This window comes from Aegilops tauschii, chromosome 7, assembly GCF_002575655.3.
Source record: "Aegilops tauschii subsp. strangulata cultivar AL8/78 chromosome 7, Aet v6.0, whole genome shotgun sequence".
In the NCBI taxonomy this organism is placed as follows: Eukaryota; Viridiplantae; Streptophyta; class Magnoliopsida; order Poales; family Poaceae; genus Aegilops; species Aegilops tauschii.
Genome location: NC_053041.3, coordinates 572,248,263 through 572,264,880, shown reverse-complemented (window position 1 = coordinate 572,264,880; position 16,618 = coordinate 572,248,263). Strand labels below are relative to the sequence as shown.

The 16,618-nt window shown below is 44.5% G+C and overlaps 1 protein-coding gene across 1 annotated transcript; it reads left to right on the top strand.

Moving 5' to 3' along the window:
• The first annotated feature begins 1,885 nt into the window (after positions 1–1,885).
• LOC109782188 (protein FAR1-RELATED SEQUENCE 5-like) lies at positions 1,886–4,578 on the top strand. The gene is made up of 4 exons (XM_020340789.1): positions 1,886–1,939; positions 2,119–3,836; positions 3,951–4,212; positions 4,444–4,578. Exons 1-4 carry the CDS (start codon positions 1,886–1,888, stop codon positions 4,576–4,578), a joined length of 2,169 nt encoding a protein of 722 aa, XP_020196378.1.
• Positions 4,579–16,618: the final 12,040 nt, after the last annotated feature.

Sequence of the window (16,618 nt, the reverse complement as noted above, 5' to 3'; positions counted from 1 at the left end):
TTTTCCTTTGTACAAAGATCTGTTCCATCTCGAGCAATCTCCTCCGCGGCAACAAGACCAGTCAGTCTCTCTCCCTCAAACTTCTATCTTACTCGACTACTATCGACAAACATGCATTAGATACAATATATTTTTGATGTTTCTCTAATCTGTTTTTTATCGGAAGCGCCAGATGGTGTGGTTACTTCTTCCTTTTTTGATGTTTAGTGTTCTGGAAAGAATAAACAAATAAAGCTACCATGTACCGTGCCCAACTGAAATCCAACATCTCTCTCCCCTCTCACACATGTTAGTGTAGTACGAATTTCGTACTTTTTTATTACTCTCATCTAATTGTTTTGTAGAATCACAACATATGGCATATTTGAGTTCGTTTTCAGGTCATTTGTTCCCTGAGAGTCCTATTCCATTGTGAATTTTATGTGCTCATTCTTTTACCTGAGTGATACGATTTTATGATACACAATTTTGTTCTTACCCTACTGCATGTAGGGTTCTACTGGTATTCTCTCTGAAATTCATGATAACTATATGGTGCCTATAGCCCACATGCTTTCTAACAAATATTTCGTTCAAATACAACACCATACTTTCAGATATATGATTGCATAGCTCATAATCTATCCCTAATCCCTAATAATAATAAAGCACGGATTGACTCCGTGGGTTCACCGTCATAATACGCTTCTTCCCGTGAATTTACGCTTTTAGTTTTTTTTTCCAACACGTTCATATTTTTTCCAAAATCCAAGGTGGTACTAATCTATTTGTATATCAATTCGTACAAAATTTCAGGGTTGGGCCGCAGCGCGCACACGAAGCTAACCCAAGGAAATACAAAAATAATTGCCAGCCCCTGAAGCACGCCGTCTAATTTGCCATCCTTGGAATGCCAAAAGAAAAAAAAATGCAAAAGGTTACGCTAACCCGGATTCGAACCAGGGTCGCTTAGAGTTGCCTAGCACCGCTAGCCAATTAGGCCAACCCGCGTTTCTGCTATCTGGAAGAAACTTAACCTATTTGAACTTCTCCAACACATGGGCCGAGCTGGGCCACTCCAAGGACGCAGCCAACCAAATAGGCTTATTTGTTGCCAGGTAATTAGTCCCACCTCGCCCTTTTCGATTTAATTCCATATAGGTATATGAGTTGTATGATAATCAACAAGGAGCCTCGAAGATTTACTAAGGAAGGATGAGATGTGGGTCGGCCAAATAGAGGGGGCATGAGAAAAATAAAAGAAGGAGGGGAGTCGTTGCTGCTTGAGAAATAAGGAGTGAATGAGAAAGGAAAAATAAAAGAAGGAAGGAGTTGCTGCTGGGAAATGAAAGAAAGGGAAAGAAAATAGGGCAGTGATCTGCGCCGGCGCACCGGCCCAACTGTTGGGCCGGTCGAGGCCCAGCCGTCAGCAAGGAAAACAGGGGAGCTGGATCCCCCCGCGACTGCCCGTCCCCGATCCGCGGCGGCGGCGGCTAGATCCGCCTGTTATTCGTTCCCCGCGGCCGAATCACGTCGAGGAGGGGCTCCCCCACCTATCAAGCCGCCTTGGGATTGCTTCAATCATGTCTTACATACGTCATGACCTCCTTGCCGCCATGGATTTGGGCTCGAGCTCCGCTGCCGTTCATGGCCGGAGTCCCCTGAGGCGGCAAGGCCCTGGTGGTAGTGGACCGGTGCTGCAACGGTAGTACAACTCTGATGTGGTCTTCCAAGATGCAGCACGGCATGGCCGGGATGAAATTGATCTGGTATGAATTCCAATTGCAAATCGTAGATCCTTTTGTTCACAAAAAAATGTTGCAACCTTTGATTTCAATTGATGAGCGTGAGATGAAAAAGAGATGTTCTCAACATACTTGTTTGATTTTTGTGTAATGTTTCTGAGATGTTGTCAATTAATGCAAGCATCGTCCTGCTGTCTGCTAGTAAAATGTTACAAGTATGTGTTGCACTTGCTACATGCGTCTTGCTGGATGTTGCATGCTACATCCTAAAATGCTGCATGCAGGAATTGTTTTGGAATTGTGATTGACATGCCGCGTCCACTTTTTTTGTTCGCGCTTTTTGCGTATTTTTTCACGCAGCAAAAAAATGACTTGGGTGCTGATTTTGTTGCAGAATGTTGCTGTGGAGCCATCAATTTTCCTTGACGATGATATGCAAAATGTTGCGCACGAAGAAGAAGATGATGGAATTGATCTGAATGGTACTCCGGGAAATGATAGTGACGATTCGTTGCAGCTGAACACGGATGGTGTAGCTCTAAATCATGGCAATGCCCGTGTGGCTAGTGACAATGCCAATGGAAATGCCGCAACACTTGTTAACGAACCAGATGAAGATATATCATCACAGCCAGTTGTCCCTTTTCTTGGAATGGTTTTTGACAATGTTGAAGAAGCTCAGCGTGTTTACAATGAATATGCCTCGAAGATGGGCTTTGGAACTCGCATTGTGACATCAAAGCATAGTTGGAAAAATAGCTTGGAGCAGAAGCGCATTCTAATCTATAGAGCTTTTGAGTGCGTACACTCACGGAAAAATCCTTCGAAGAATGTTGGTGGTAGCATTTCTGACGGGGCTGCAACAAATCAGTGTGAAGATGTTGATATGAGCTATTCTAGTAACAAAAAATCTGCAAGCAAACAAGCTGGCATCTATATGGATGTGAGCGACAAGAGGAAAAGAAACCGGTTGGAGCGGTGTGATTGCAAGGCTCGTATGGGTGTTAACCTCAAACACGGTAGCTGGGTTGTGACAGTTTTTGAGGCCGATCACACACACCAGCTGATTTTGCAAAGGGGGCGTCGGAGATTTTGCCGCTCTCACAGAAAGATCCCGGATGCAGACATGCAGTACATCACTTCACTGCACTATCGCAACATATCAACGGCTAATATGATGGGCTTGCTTGGAGATGCATGGTGTTGCGATCCAAGGAGTTTGCCGTACGTGAAGACTGATGTGACAAATGCAAGAGCAAAGCTGCGAAGGGGCCTGTCAGAGCGTGATTTGGAGCTGACAATCGAGTACTTTGAGAGAAGACAAGTGGAGAATCCCAACTTCTTTTTCTCGAAGCTAGAAGAAGATGGAGCTGTTAGGGCGCTTTTCTGGGTTGATGGGAGAACAAGGGCCCTGTATCCAAAGTACAAAGATTGTGTGTTTTTCGACACCACATTCTACACAAATCGCTACAACTTGCCCTTTGCTCCGATTGTTGGCATTAACAATCACACACATACTGTTTGCTTGGGGTGCGCTTTGTTGCCTGATGAGACCATCAAAACTTTCAAGTGGGTCTTCCAGCAATGGATGTTGGCAATGAATAACGAGCATCCGTTGAACATTATGACTGATCAAGACCAGGCAATGGCTAAAGCCATCTCAATGGTATTTCCAGATTCAACACACAGATGTTGCAAGTGGCACGTCTTCCGGGTTGCAAGGACGAAACTAGGGAAGATGCTGGGCAAGGATGAGCCTTTTGCTGAAGCATTCTATGGTTGCATCAATGATTCAGATACCGTTGAGGAGTTTGAAGAACGGTGGAAGCAGATGGTCGAGTTATTTGGTGTGGCTGATAAGAAAAACCTCAAGAACATGTGGGACAACAGGGAGATGTGGGCTCCTGTGTATTTTAGGAATAAGTTCTTCCCATTCACAGGAACAACCGGGCGGTCCGAGGGCCTGAATTCCTACTTCAAGACTTTAAATCATCATGGAGACTCGGTTTGGACATTTGTCCAGCAGTTTGAGCTTTGCCAGGAGCTAATGCTTGATCGTGAAGACAATGATGGCTTCATCAATGAAGCGACGAGGCCGCCACTCTGGGGAAAGTAAGTCCAAAGTCATGTAGCATTTTTTTAGTTTTCCAGTACAGTGGGGTTGCAACATTTCTTTGAAACATATGTAGCAATTCTTATTGATGTTGGAAGCTTTTTTGTTTGCAGTTACAACATTGAAAAGCAAGCTGCAGATTTTTATACCAGAGAGGTATTTTCCAAGTTTCAAAAACTGTTGGCTAAATCAACAGGCTATGGTCTGCAATATCAGCTGCAAGGGAATGTCATCTGGTTTCGCATTGTTGCAAATTATTGCGTCAACCCTAAAGTGTACACGGTGCGTGTTGCCCCTAAAGATCAGACATACATGTGCACCTGCAACATGTTTGAGATGTGTGGGCTGATCTGCCCACATATCATCCGTGTCATGGTACACCTGAACGTGCAAACGATACCTGCGACTTACATGCTTCCAAGATGGTCTAAGTGAGCAACCGACCTTGCGCCTGAACCGGGCGATGGGCATAGAGCTATGCATTTCGGCGTCCCCACGACAAACACCCTAAAGTTTAACTCTCTATGCCGGAAGTTTGGGAAACTCGCTTCTGATGCATGCTTCAATGATGAAGCTTATAGTTTTGTCTCTGGGCTAATTGATCAGGTCAGTGTTGGGGTTGCTGCAATAAAAGCTAGAGCAACTGATGGGGTTGCAGGAGACGAAGAAGCCCATGGTCATGCAGAAAATGCACAAGCCTCAGGGGGCCAAGTACAGGTCAGCGCGATCCGCCCCCCGTAGGACTGCGGAACCCACGAAATTCAGCAAAGAAAGGGAGGCCAAAAGAGAAAGAGAAGCGCAGGAAGCCACTAATTGAGATTCGAGAAGATGAAATGAGGAAGAAAGCAAAGAAGGACGCAGCGAAAACGAAGAAAGCTCCAAAGCCAAGGGAAAAGAAGACTCCATGCAAATATTGTGAAGATGAAGATCACAACGTGAAGGATTGCCAACTCCTTGCAGCTTTTCTTGCTGCGAGTGTAAGGATTGTTTCGACGCCCGGAGCTTTCGCAGGAAGCATGTAAGTCGCAGGTATCGTTTGCACGTTCAGGTGTACCATGACACGGATGATATGTGGGCAGATCAGCCCACACATCTCAAACATGTTGCAGGTGCACATGTATGTCTGATCTTTAGGGGCAACACGCACCGTGTACACTTTAGGGTTTACGCCATAATTTGCAACAATGCGAAACCAGATGACATCCTCTTGCAACTGATATTGCAGACCATAGCCTGTTGATTTAGCCAACAGTTTTTGAAACTTGGAAAATACCTCTCTGGTATAGAAATCTGCAGCTTGCTTTTCAATGTTGTAACTAAAACAAAAAAGCTTCCAACATCAATAAAAATTGCTACATATGTTTCAAAGAAATGTTGTAACCCCACTGTACTGGAAAACTAAAAAAAATGCTACATGACTTTGGACTTACTTTCCCCAGAGTGGCGGCCTCGTCGCTTCATTGATGAAGCCATCATTGTCTTCACGATCAAGCATTAGCTCCTGGCAAAGCTCAAACTGCTGGACAAATGTCCAAACCAAGTCTCCATGATGATTTAAAGTCTTGAAGTAGGAATTCAGGCCCTCGGACCGCCCGGTTGTTCCTGTGAATGGGAAGAACTTATTCCTAAAGTACACAGGAGCCCACATCTCCCTGCTGTCCCACATGTTCTTGAGGTTTTTCTTATCAGCCACACCAAATAACTCGACCATCTGCTTCCACCGTTCTTCAAACTCCTCAACGATATTTGAATCATTGATGCAACCATAGAATGCTTCAGCAAAAGGCTCATCCTTGCCCAGCATCTTCCCTAGTTTCGTCCTTGCAACCCGGAAGACGTGCCACTTGCAACATCTGTGTGTTGAATCTGGAAATAGCATTGAGATGGCTTTAGCCATTGCCTGGTCTTGATCAGTCATAATGTTCAACGGATGCTCGTTATTCATTGCCAACATCCATTGCTGGAAGACCCACTTGAAAGTTTTGATGGTCTCATCAGGCAACAAAGCGCACCCCAAGCAAACCGTATGTGTGTGGTTGTTAATGCCAACAATCGGAGCAAAGGGCAAGTTGTAGCGATTTGTGCAGAATGTGGTGTCGAAAAACACACAATCTTTGTACTTTGGATACAAGGCCCTTGTTCTCCCATCAACCCAGAAAAGCGCCCTAACAGCTCCATCTTCTTCTAGCTTCGAGAAAAAGAAGTTGGGATTCTCCACTTGTCTTCTCTCAAAGTACTCGATTGTCAGCTCCAAATCACGCTCTGACAGGCCCCTTCGCAGCTTTGCTCTTGCATTTGTCACATCAGTCTTCACGTACGGCAAACTCCTTGGATCGCAACACCGTGCATCTCCAAGCAAGCCCATCATATTAGCCGTTGATATGTTGCGATAGTGCAGTGAAGTGATGTACTGCATGTCTACATCCGGGATCTTTTTGTGAGAGCGGCAAAATCTCCGACGCCCCCTTTGCAAAATCAGCTGGTGTGTGTGATCGGCCTCAAAAACTGTCACAACCCAGCTACCGTCTTTGAGGTTAACACCCATACGAGCCTTGCAATCATACCGCTCCAACCGGTTTCTTTTCCTCTTGTCGCTCACATCCATATAGATGCCAGCTTGTTTGCTTGCAGATTTTTTGTTACTAGAATAGCTCATATCAACATCTTCACACTGATTTGTTGCAGCCCCGTCAGAAATGCTACCATCAACATTCTTCGAAGGATTTTTCCGTGAGTGTACGCACTCAAAAACTCTATAGATTAGAATGCGCTTCTGCTCCGAGCTATTTTTCCTACTATGCTTTGATGTCACAATGCGAGTTCCAAAGCCTATCTTCGAGGCATATTCATTGTAAACACGCTGAGCTTCTTCAACATTGTCAAAAACCATTCCAAGAAAAGGGACAACTGGCTGTGATGATATATCTTCATCTGATTCGTCAACAAGTGTTGCAGCATTTCCATTGGCATTGTCACTAGCCACACCGGCATTGCCATGATTTGGAGCTACACCATTCATGTTCAGCTGCAACGAATCGTCACTATCATTTCCCGGAGTACCATTCAGATCAATTCCATCATCTTCTTCTTCGTGCGCAACATTTTGCATATCATCATCAAGGAAAATTGATGGCTCCACAGCAACATTCTGCAACAAAATCAGCACCCAAGTCATTTTTTTGCTGCGTGAAAAAACACGCAAAAAGCGCGAACAAAAAAAATGGACGCAGCATGTCAATCACAATTCTAAAACAATTCCTGCATGCAGCATTTTAGGATGTAGTATGCAACATCCAGCAAGACGCATGTAGCAAGTGCAACACATACTTGTAACATTTTACTAGCAGACAGCAGGAAGATGCTTGCATTAATTGACAACATCTCAGAAACATTACACAAAAATCGAACACAAGTATGTTGAGAACATCTCTTTTTAATCTCACGCTCATCAATTGAAATCAAAGGTTGCAACATTTTTTTGTGAACAAAAGGATCTACGATTTGCAATTGGAATTCATACCAGATCAATTTCATCCCGGCCATGCCGTGTTGCATCTTGGAAGACCACATCAGGGTTGTAGTACCGTTGCAGCACCGGTCCACTACCACCAGGGCCTTACCGCCTCAGGGGACTCCGGCCATGAACGGCAGCGGAGCTCGAGCCCAAATCCATTGCGGCAAGGAGGTCATGACGGTCACAATAAAACTGTTCTTTTTTGGAAGACCGCATCGGACGGCTGGGCCTCAACCGGCCCAATAGTTGGGCCAGTGCGCCGGCGCAGATCACTGCCCTATTTTCTTTCCCTTTCTTTCATTTCCCAGCAGCAACTCCTTCCTTCTTTTATTTTTCCTTTCTCATTCACTCCTTATTTCTCATGCAGCAACGACTCCCTTCCTTCTTTTATTTTTCTCATGCCCCCTCTATTTGGCCGACCCACATCTCATCCTTCCTTAGTAAATCTTCGAGGCTCCTTGTTGATTATCATACAACTCATATACCTATATAAATTAGTGAAATTAAATTGAAAAGGGCGAGGTGGAACTAATTATCTGGCAACAAATAAGCCTATTTGGTTGGCTGCGTCCTTGGAGTGGCCCAGCTCGGCCCATGTGTTGGAGAAGTTCAAATAGGTTAAGTTTCTTCCAGATAACAAGAAACGCGGGTTGGCCTAATTGGCTAGCGGTGCTAGGCAACTCTAAGCGACCCAGGCGATTAAGACGCGGCCCATGAGCGCTAAAGCTAAAGGGTAATTGGAACCATGTGAGTTGCTGCAGCAGCTCCAGATTGCAGATCGATTAGTCCACGAGAAAAACCTATGCGTAACTTTCCATCGGGAGCAAAGAAAAAGGAAATTGAGGGAAGAGCCTCTACAGGCACTTTGATACAAGGAAGATTCATGTTACGTGCTGAAGATCGCTGCAGTTTGCAAATAAAGACTCAGAGTTGCAGGCCTATGGGAGATCAGCGGAACTGACAGGTTGGATTACAATTTAGTTTGTTGGCACATGTTTCTACAAATAGTGTGGAGGTAATTTATACATGGTTCATCATTCATGTTGAGTAAGGATTTTTGACTCTCAACATGGAGCCAAAATTATGCACAAGTTTTTTTTTTGCGAGAAAATTTCCGATCTATTTATCAACTGTCAAGGCAGTACAAATAACACTAGAGGTAAAAATTATGCACAAGTTGAAAACAAACCTTTAAGTAAGTTTACAAAATATATGCAAAAATACGCATGTGCATATGGCTATATACTACATCTCTATACATTTCATTGATGAAATATGTTTTGAGGTGAGCTACAAAAAAGTTGAAAAAAAAAATGAACAGATCATGCTCGCTGCAACTATTACTCCTCTCAATTGGTTTGCTTGCTGCAATTATTATTCTAGGTTAGTTTGATTGCTGTTATTACTTCATATTTATTAATATTGCTGCTTTTTCCTGTTTTATTTTTAAATTTCAAGAATGAACAATTAATCTAAAGAATGAATTAACAAACAAAAGTTAGTTGTTCAGATAGATCAATTTACTCGAAATCATAACCCATATCATCATCATCATGATCCATGTTTTTTCAACACTAGCGACCGTCATCCAACAACATGGTCCTTGATCCAACAGATTCATATGAACCATGTCTTCTCCCGTTGCAACTCACGGGCATTTGTGCTAGTGAAAATAATGTGCTTCATGGTTATGGAGATACTCTACAATATTATTATTTTTCAGTTGAGAATATAGCTCTGAATTATGTTCCTCCCTGGGATGTACTTTTCTGATGACAAACAAGGGCACTGAAGTGTTTCTGTTGGCGATGCATTCTTCTAATTACGCAAATATGGTGATACTCTACAATATATTCTTACTTTTCAAACATTCAAATAGGTATATTAATATTTATTTCCATAAGTTTCACTATTTATCATAACATAAATCCTCCTACACACTACTACAAATTCCCGCAGCAACGCGCGGGGTATCATCTAGTATGTCAAAAAGCTAAGTCATGATTGAATCCTCATGGTTTAAACATGCCTCTTCATGTTGCTAGTGTACATTGGGAGGATATATCCATGCATTTTCTCTTAGGATTACCTCGAATAAAGAAGGGGGAAGATAGTATTATTATTTACCTCGAACCGTTTCTTAGCCAATTTTTAGATATTTATGTGCTAAGTCAGGGACTAAATTGTTGTTTAGTATTACATGTCATCCCCAAACTGATGCAAAAATGAAGTAGTGAATATAATATTGTCTACTATGCTTAGAGATATTTTAAAGAAAGAACTTAAAATGTGGGGAAAACGTTTAACACATATATATTTTTCTTACATTCGCTGGCTGTGCTCTACCACGAAATTGTGCCCATTTTAAGTTCTATATAATTTTGTACCTCGTGCACCTATTGAATTGTTGCATCTTTCATCTTTGGATAGGTTAATTTTGATGCTACACAACGTGTTAAATTTCAACTAGGGGATCAATTTTGGTTACATTTGAGTAAAGATAGGTTTCCTAAATTGCGCATATAAACTCATGACATGATTTGTTGGTCTTTTTAAGATATTATAGAGGATAAATGTAATGCATAGAAACTTTAGCTGCCTGTAACTTATCGGGTTAGCCCTCATTTAACATTGCAACTTTGGAATCTACATGGGAAAAGATGATCAGCTTTTATCATGGACGGCTTCAATTCAAAAAGGGGAGGATGGTGATGATATCCCTACTACAATTGCACCTACAACCCCCTACACCATCTCACGTTCTGGATATATTGCGATCAATGAAGAGAGCTTGCACACAACTTAATTATCAGGTACTTTTGTTTCTTGACACTTCCACCATTGACCATGAGAATATGATGTTGCATAAATCTAATGTATTTGTATTACTCAGCAATAAAGTACCTACCATAAACCAGAGGGACACACATACATGAGTATGATCATACTTGGAGATGGTAGTAGGCATACAAGGATCAAAGACAAAGCTTCAAGTGAGGGTCTTAAGACTTTGAAGCCACCATTATGACACATGAGGGACATGAACAAAATATATAGGATGCAACTTTATAATTCCGTCCATGGTCATCTATAGGTGCCATGCAACATCAATTTTGGGCCAGACCCATGTAGTTATTGAAAAATGAGCACTTGCAATTTTTACACTCTGTTTAAGAGAGGAGACCGACTTAAATACCACTAAATCATTCTTTTAGGGTTTGGGTTTTGATTAATTGAGTTTAGCGTTTGATACTCTTTGCCATAGACATGAGAGTCAGTGAGGCCTCTTTTACTATGCATCATTGGAACCCCATTGTGTTAATCAAGTACATCATATTATATCCACAATTCAGAGTGCATAACTCAAATTATGCTTGTTCTTTGGTTGCATGCTGGGATTGACCTTTGTGATCAGGTTGATTGTGCTTCCCGCACCACCAACAACCTTACCGGAGTTGGTATAGTGATTGCTAAGGTGCATCGGTGATTGTCTAGTGTTGTCGGGTCAAGAAAGTCTCAACAACATAATCAATGCTATCTCATCAAAAAACGGGGCCACCTTGTACCTATCATGTGACGTAGCCCCTCGCCAACACCTGCAACACCCATTCTTGTCTTGCATTGGCTGCTCTCTACGCCTCAAGTAACCGTGCCTGTCAGATCTGTGCAAGCCTCGCCAAGAGGTGCTTCCTTTCCATGGGATACATCAATTCGCCCTGCTAATGGCGAAGGCGCAAGGGAATTATCTGATTTGTCAGCATGGCGCAATGTAGGTGGCAGTGGTAGGTGGTGGGGCAGCGTTACTGTGGTCGCAAGGGATAAATGAAGCATGGAAGTGCCACATTGTACAATGCTAGGTGGATTCAAAAGTCCCTCAGGAATTAACTTGGGTCAGAGGTGTGATCTTGGGTATCTAGCTAGCACATAACGACCATTGAGCATGCAACACAAGGAATGGTCAATATGCACGCATTCAAACGAAGATCATGAATCCTGTACCTCATGCCTAGGATGTAACTACTAACTAGACGTGAAATATTGTCTTGATAATGGAAAATTCTTTGATAACAAGCAACAAAAAGGAAATAAAACAAGGATTATTGAAAACCTTCTCTAAAATCGGTTTATTCAAAACCTTGCATCTTCGGGCAACTATGCATACTTCATGGAGAACCGTGTCCAACAACAATTGGGATAACGGAAATTCTTGGCAAAGCTGGAACCGTACATGATGTAGCTGCACTTTCCTCGTCTTAAAGAGGAGCAGGTTGTCCAGATCATGATGGAAATGTATCTTCATCTTGGACGAACCCTCCCTCAAGATTCGTGGTCCAAAGGCGCGATGAGATGTCAGGTGGTGCAGCGGCTTCTTGGAGCAGCAAAGCGACATATCATGGCTACATGGTGGCCTCCTAGCACGAAGGCGGTGTGGCAAGCCCGCGATAGATTTCCCGATGGGGTTCCCTTATGGGGAGTCGGCAAGGACACACTGCGCGCCTTAGATGCATGTGCTGCCATGGCCGTAGACTTGTTTCCTAGGACATGGGGGCAAGTTGTTGCGTGTGGAGGTGCTACTTCACTCGAGCTTCACTTTTGAGTGGCCATCGAGGGGACTTCGTGAGGGTTCCTCTCTTCAGATCTAGTGTGTACTACCTGCATCCCATTTTGGCGAGGTTGCGGGATGCAGATGGAAGGCTCCTTTTTGGGAATTGGTGGCTGTCACTCGTCTAGTTTGCCTTTTGGTAGCGAGATGCAGTCTATGGATGGCAGCTTGATGAAGCGGATATGGTTGTGTAGCAGCGACATCGTGATTTCCACTCCATCGCATATAGCTCCTGGGATAGCATAAAAGTGGTGGCGACAACAAATGATTAACTTCGAGCTCCGGGGTGATAAACCTGGGTTTGACCAAAGTGGGTATGGCAATGATCTTGTTCTTCAGGGTGAAAACCTGAAATTTGGCCTCTGGTGGTTTGATCTAGCGACGACAATGCGTGAGCGCCATTCCCTTCCTAAAGAAGTTCTTGCTGAAGAACATTATTGTTCTTGTAGTGTAAAGAGATGGCTGGTGCGGATATGGTCATTGTTGTAGTTTGTCGATCGTTGTTTTGATCGCTTTGGAATTTTTTTCTTTTTCCTCGCATAGCAGGCTGGGTGTGGCTCATTGTGTTTGTATTCTTTTGATGCTTCATTTTAAGTTAATAAAATTCGTCAAAGCTCTATGTCAAGCATCTTGCAGCTTTCTATGGCCTGCAATGTTAAACAGCAAGAAGAGCGTACTACACAAAATCACCACATATTAAGAAAGAGACTATATGGAAGGCAACCACTATTGCTCTAAAATGCAGTTAAAATGACATGAAGGAAGGACAGTAAGAATCTTCGTGGACGTGAGACCCATGAGCATGCGACGTATCTGCATAGAACCCTTGTGGACAAGAGCCCATTTACCCTTCTATTGTCATAGCTACGTTAGATTTTACATACTCACGTATCTGTTTGTCCCTATGCCTCCCAAGCCAAACCAATGGACAGAGCAACGAGCTAGCAAATGATAATGCCACTCTCATCATTTTTGTTGTCAATCAAAGTAGGCTCTATAGGCTGAGCATATGAAGTGTCTATAGAAGAAGTTAAGAACTACTCCCTTCGTCCCATAATTCTTATATTATGGGACGGAGGGAGCACCATGTGGTCAAAGATCAGACGGAAAGAGAAGGAGGCTTGCACATATAAGAAACCCAAGATGATGCTTATTTAAATAAGATGCCCAAGTAGAGGGTAGGCAAATAATGATGGGTAGTTAATTCATACTTTCAAGCACAAAACCCTAATGCCAGTAAAAATTGACGTGGGCACTGGGATTTCTAATGGCACTCGGCAGCGCTCGCACATGGCACATGGCCCGTATCCTTTGGATCATAAATTAGGGGTCTGGCCCTATATCTGTCAGATCAAACACTTGAGCTCACGTGAGAATAGATCAATCGAGAGAGATAGAGATTGTACCGTATTCCACTTGTAGCTTTTCTGCTTCTATTCCCATCTATTCAGAGATAACAAACACTAACTGAAAACGAAAAACCAGTGCATGTCCGTTGTGACCATTTCGTCCTGCCATCACACGATCGGGTCAGAGCGGCGAGAGATTCTAACTACCCAGGTCGAGTCGCAGATCAGTTTATTTCCTGCTAACTTAAGTGAAGAAAACCTCTACTGTCAAAACTGACAAAACTTGACCCTTAAACCTGACGAAACCAAAACTATGTTCAGCAGCTGTTAACTGACATTGTCCCCCTTAATCATCTGCTGATGTCGACGATGCCCAGCTTGTCGTGCAACTCCTGGAACTTCACCGTGGCAATGTCTTGGTCATGACGTCAGCTTGCTGCTCGCCGTTGTGGTTGTAGTCGACGGTGATCCTTCCGTCCTGCGCACACTTGTAGATGAAGTGAAACCGCGTCTCAATGTGCTTGGTCCTGTCGTGGGAGATAGGGTTTTTTGTAGAGTACAATTGCTGATTTGTTGTCGATGAGGAGCACGTGAGCAGATGCTTGACAACTGCCCGGTGCTCTGTCATGGATGCCTCCATGAACCTGCTGACGAAGCCGATGACAAAGGTAATGTGTGGTCTCGTGTGCACCCGATAGCGAAGACTGCCGAGGACGTTGCTATAGAGCTTGCTCTCCACTGGCGTGCTCGTGCTCTCCTAGCTCATCTTCAGCCAAGGGTCCATTGGTACATGCACTGGATTGCACCAGGACAGCCCGGCCTTGTCCACCATGTTCGTCGACGTCTACCTCTTGTCAGACCAAACACTAGAGCTCGCGCGAGAAGAGATCAATCGAGAGAGACAGAGATTGTGCCGCGTTCAACTTGCAGCTTTTTTTGCTTCTAATCCCTTTTATTCAGAGATAACAGACACTGCGAGGTCATCATCTTGGGCTTCCCTGCAGAGGACCAACAAAGGATTGCGGATAACCTAAACTGCAGAGTAACCTCATTCCCCGCTTATTTGGGGATGCCGATGGCAGACTCGAAGATCCTGACGAGTGCATTCGACTCTTTGGTGGGACGAGTGGCATCTCGGGCAGAGCCCTGGCGAGGACGGTTCACCTTCAAAGGGAGCAAATCGATCCTTATTAGTTCCAACCTAGCAAGCCTCCCCATGTTCATGATGGGGATGTATATCCTACCTGAGGGCGTCCATAGTGCCTTTGATAAGGATCTCGCTAGGTTCTTTTGGCAGGCGGCCAATGGCTGCCAAAAGTATCACATGGTAAAGTGGGCGGATATTTGCATGCCTAAGGACCGTGGTGGCCTGGGCATCACTGCCTCCCGCCGTATGAACGTTGCGCTCATGTTGAGATGGGTCTGGCGGATCTTACGCGGCGAGGGAGGACTGGCTGCCAAAAGTATCACATGGTAAAGTGGGTGGATATTTGCATGCCTAAGGACCGTGGTGGCCTGGGCATCACTGCCTCCCGCCGTATGAACGTTGCGCTCATGTTGAGATGGGTCTGGCGATCTTACGCGGCGAGGGAGGACTATCGCTACAGCTCATTCAGGCGAAATATCTTAGGGGTGAACCGCTCAGGCATGCAACCGGACGGAGGGCTCACAATTCTGGCGAGCCATCCAAAGGATCAAGGAGGACATCCGCCTAGGGATCTCCTTCTCCTTAGGAAACGGGAAAGGGATCCAATTTTGGCTGGATCCCTGGCTGGGTACTGAGCCATTACGCGTTTGCTTCCCTGGCTTATTCTCGATCTGTGTGGATCCATTTGCACTAGTGTCTGCGGCTTTCCAAGTTGGACAGTGGAACATCCGGTTTCGTCGCACCTTTGGACAAGCCGAGAGTAACGACTGAAATAGATTGCGGGTCGCCCTCCCACTCATGCTTCCGGATTATCCAAACACGGTATCCTGGCAGCTGGCGCCGATGGCGGAGTTCTGAGTTAGCACGGCATACCATGCCCTTTGCCTGTCTCTTGCCACTCCCTGGCTGTCCCTTTATGGAAAGCCCCCGTACCTTCAAAGATAAAGTTTTTTGTTTGGCAACTACTACGGGATCGCCTCCCCTCGGGGACAGAGGTAATTAAGCGGCATGGACCTGGTGATGGTCTATGCCCTCTCTGTGAAGACCAGAGACCGGGATCCATATCCTCTTCTCTTGTACGGCGGCAAGGGTGCTATGGACTTACGTCCGCGAGGCGTTGGGGCCCGACTGGGAGGCCTTAAATCTCGCGGAGTTTCTTCAACATAGAGCTTTACAGCAGTCGTGACATCGCCGCCTATTTTGGCTTGTTTTTGCGGCGATGTCGTGGACTCTTTGGACGACTCGGAATAAGATGGTGATCGAGAAGATTTTTCCGAGGAATGCATTTGACTCCTTCTTCAAATTCATTGCTTTTCTGCAGCACTGGCACCCGCTCTCGAGGCATCGTGATCGCGATCGACTCGGCCTTATGATGGATGCGCTCTTGGCTTCGGCGCGTTGACTATCGTCCTCGTAGTGCCGCTTTGCGGCTGCCACTAGGTGGTTTTTTCCTTATATCTTTTACGTTTTCTTGGGCTTGACCGTGCTGTGGCCCCAGCCGTGTCTGTTGGGTATTCTTCGAGCATGGATTGTATGAACCGTTGCTTTATTTATAGAGCCGGGCGAAAACCTATTTCGAGAGATAACATACACTAACTGAAAGCGAAAAAAACATGAACCAACCAGTGCTTGGATGGTTAGAGGGACTGTGGTATCCCCATCCCATCAAAATTCAAATCCTGGTGCTCGCATTTATTCCTGAATTTATTTCAGCATTACCGGCACCCATGATGCCGCTGGGATTGTTACATCGTGTCAGAGGGGCGACAGATTCTAACTAACTAGGCCTTGTCGCAGCTCAGCTTTTTTCCTGCCAACTTAACTGAAGAAAAACTCTACCGACGAAACTGAAACTAAGTTCAGCAGCTGTTAACTGACACTATCGAGAGATCATGGTATCAATTACCGGTCTAGCAACCAAAGAATATCTTATGAATCAAGCAATACAAATAAATAAAGCGCCTCATATTTCGAGACGCGGAGAGTTCTTTTTCAGTATGTCTATCTCCCTTATTCGTCTTCTCTAACCTTTGTTCATAGTCATGGACTGTTACTTACCGACATTGTTCTGGTCCTTCCTTGTGACCCCAAAAGGATGAACCAGAGCATTTTGCTCTTCAGCAATGATCCCATGAATCAGTTTAGTATGGCACTACTGATCTGTTAAT

Excerpts from the sequence above, each read along its gene's own strand:
- LOC109782188 (XM_020340789.1), top strand. The coding sequence starts at position 1,886 with ATGTTGTCAATTAATGCAAGCATCGTCCTGCTGTCTGCTAGTAAAATG. Across the intron at positions 1,940-2,118 it reads CTGCTAGTAAAATGTTACAA|AATGTTGCTGTGGAGCCATC; the intron begins GTATGTGTTGCA and ends ATTTTGTTGCAG. Across the intron at positions 3,837-3,950 it reads AGGCCGCCACTCTGGGGAAA|TTACAACATTGAAAAGCAAG; the intron begins GTAAGTCCAAAG and ends TTTTGTTTGCAG.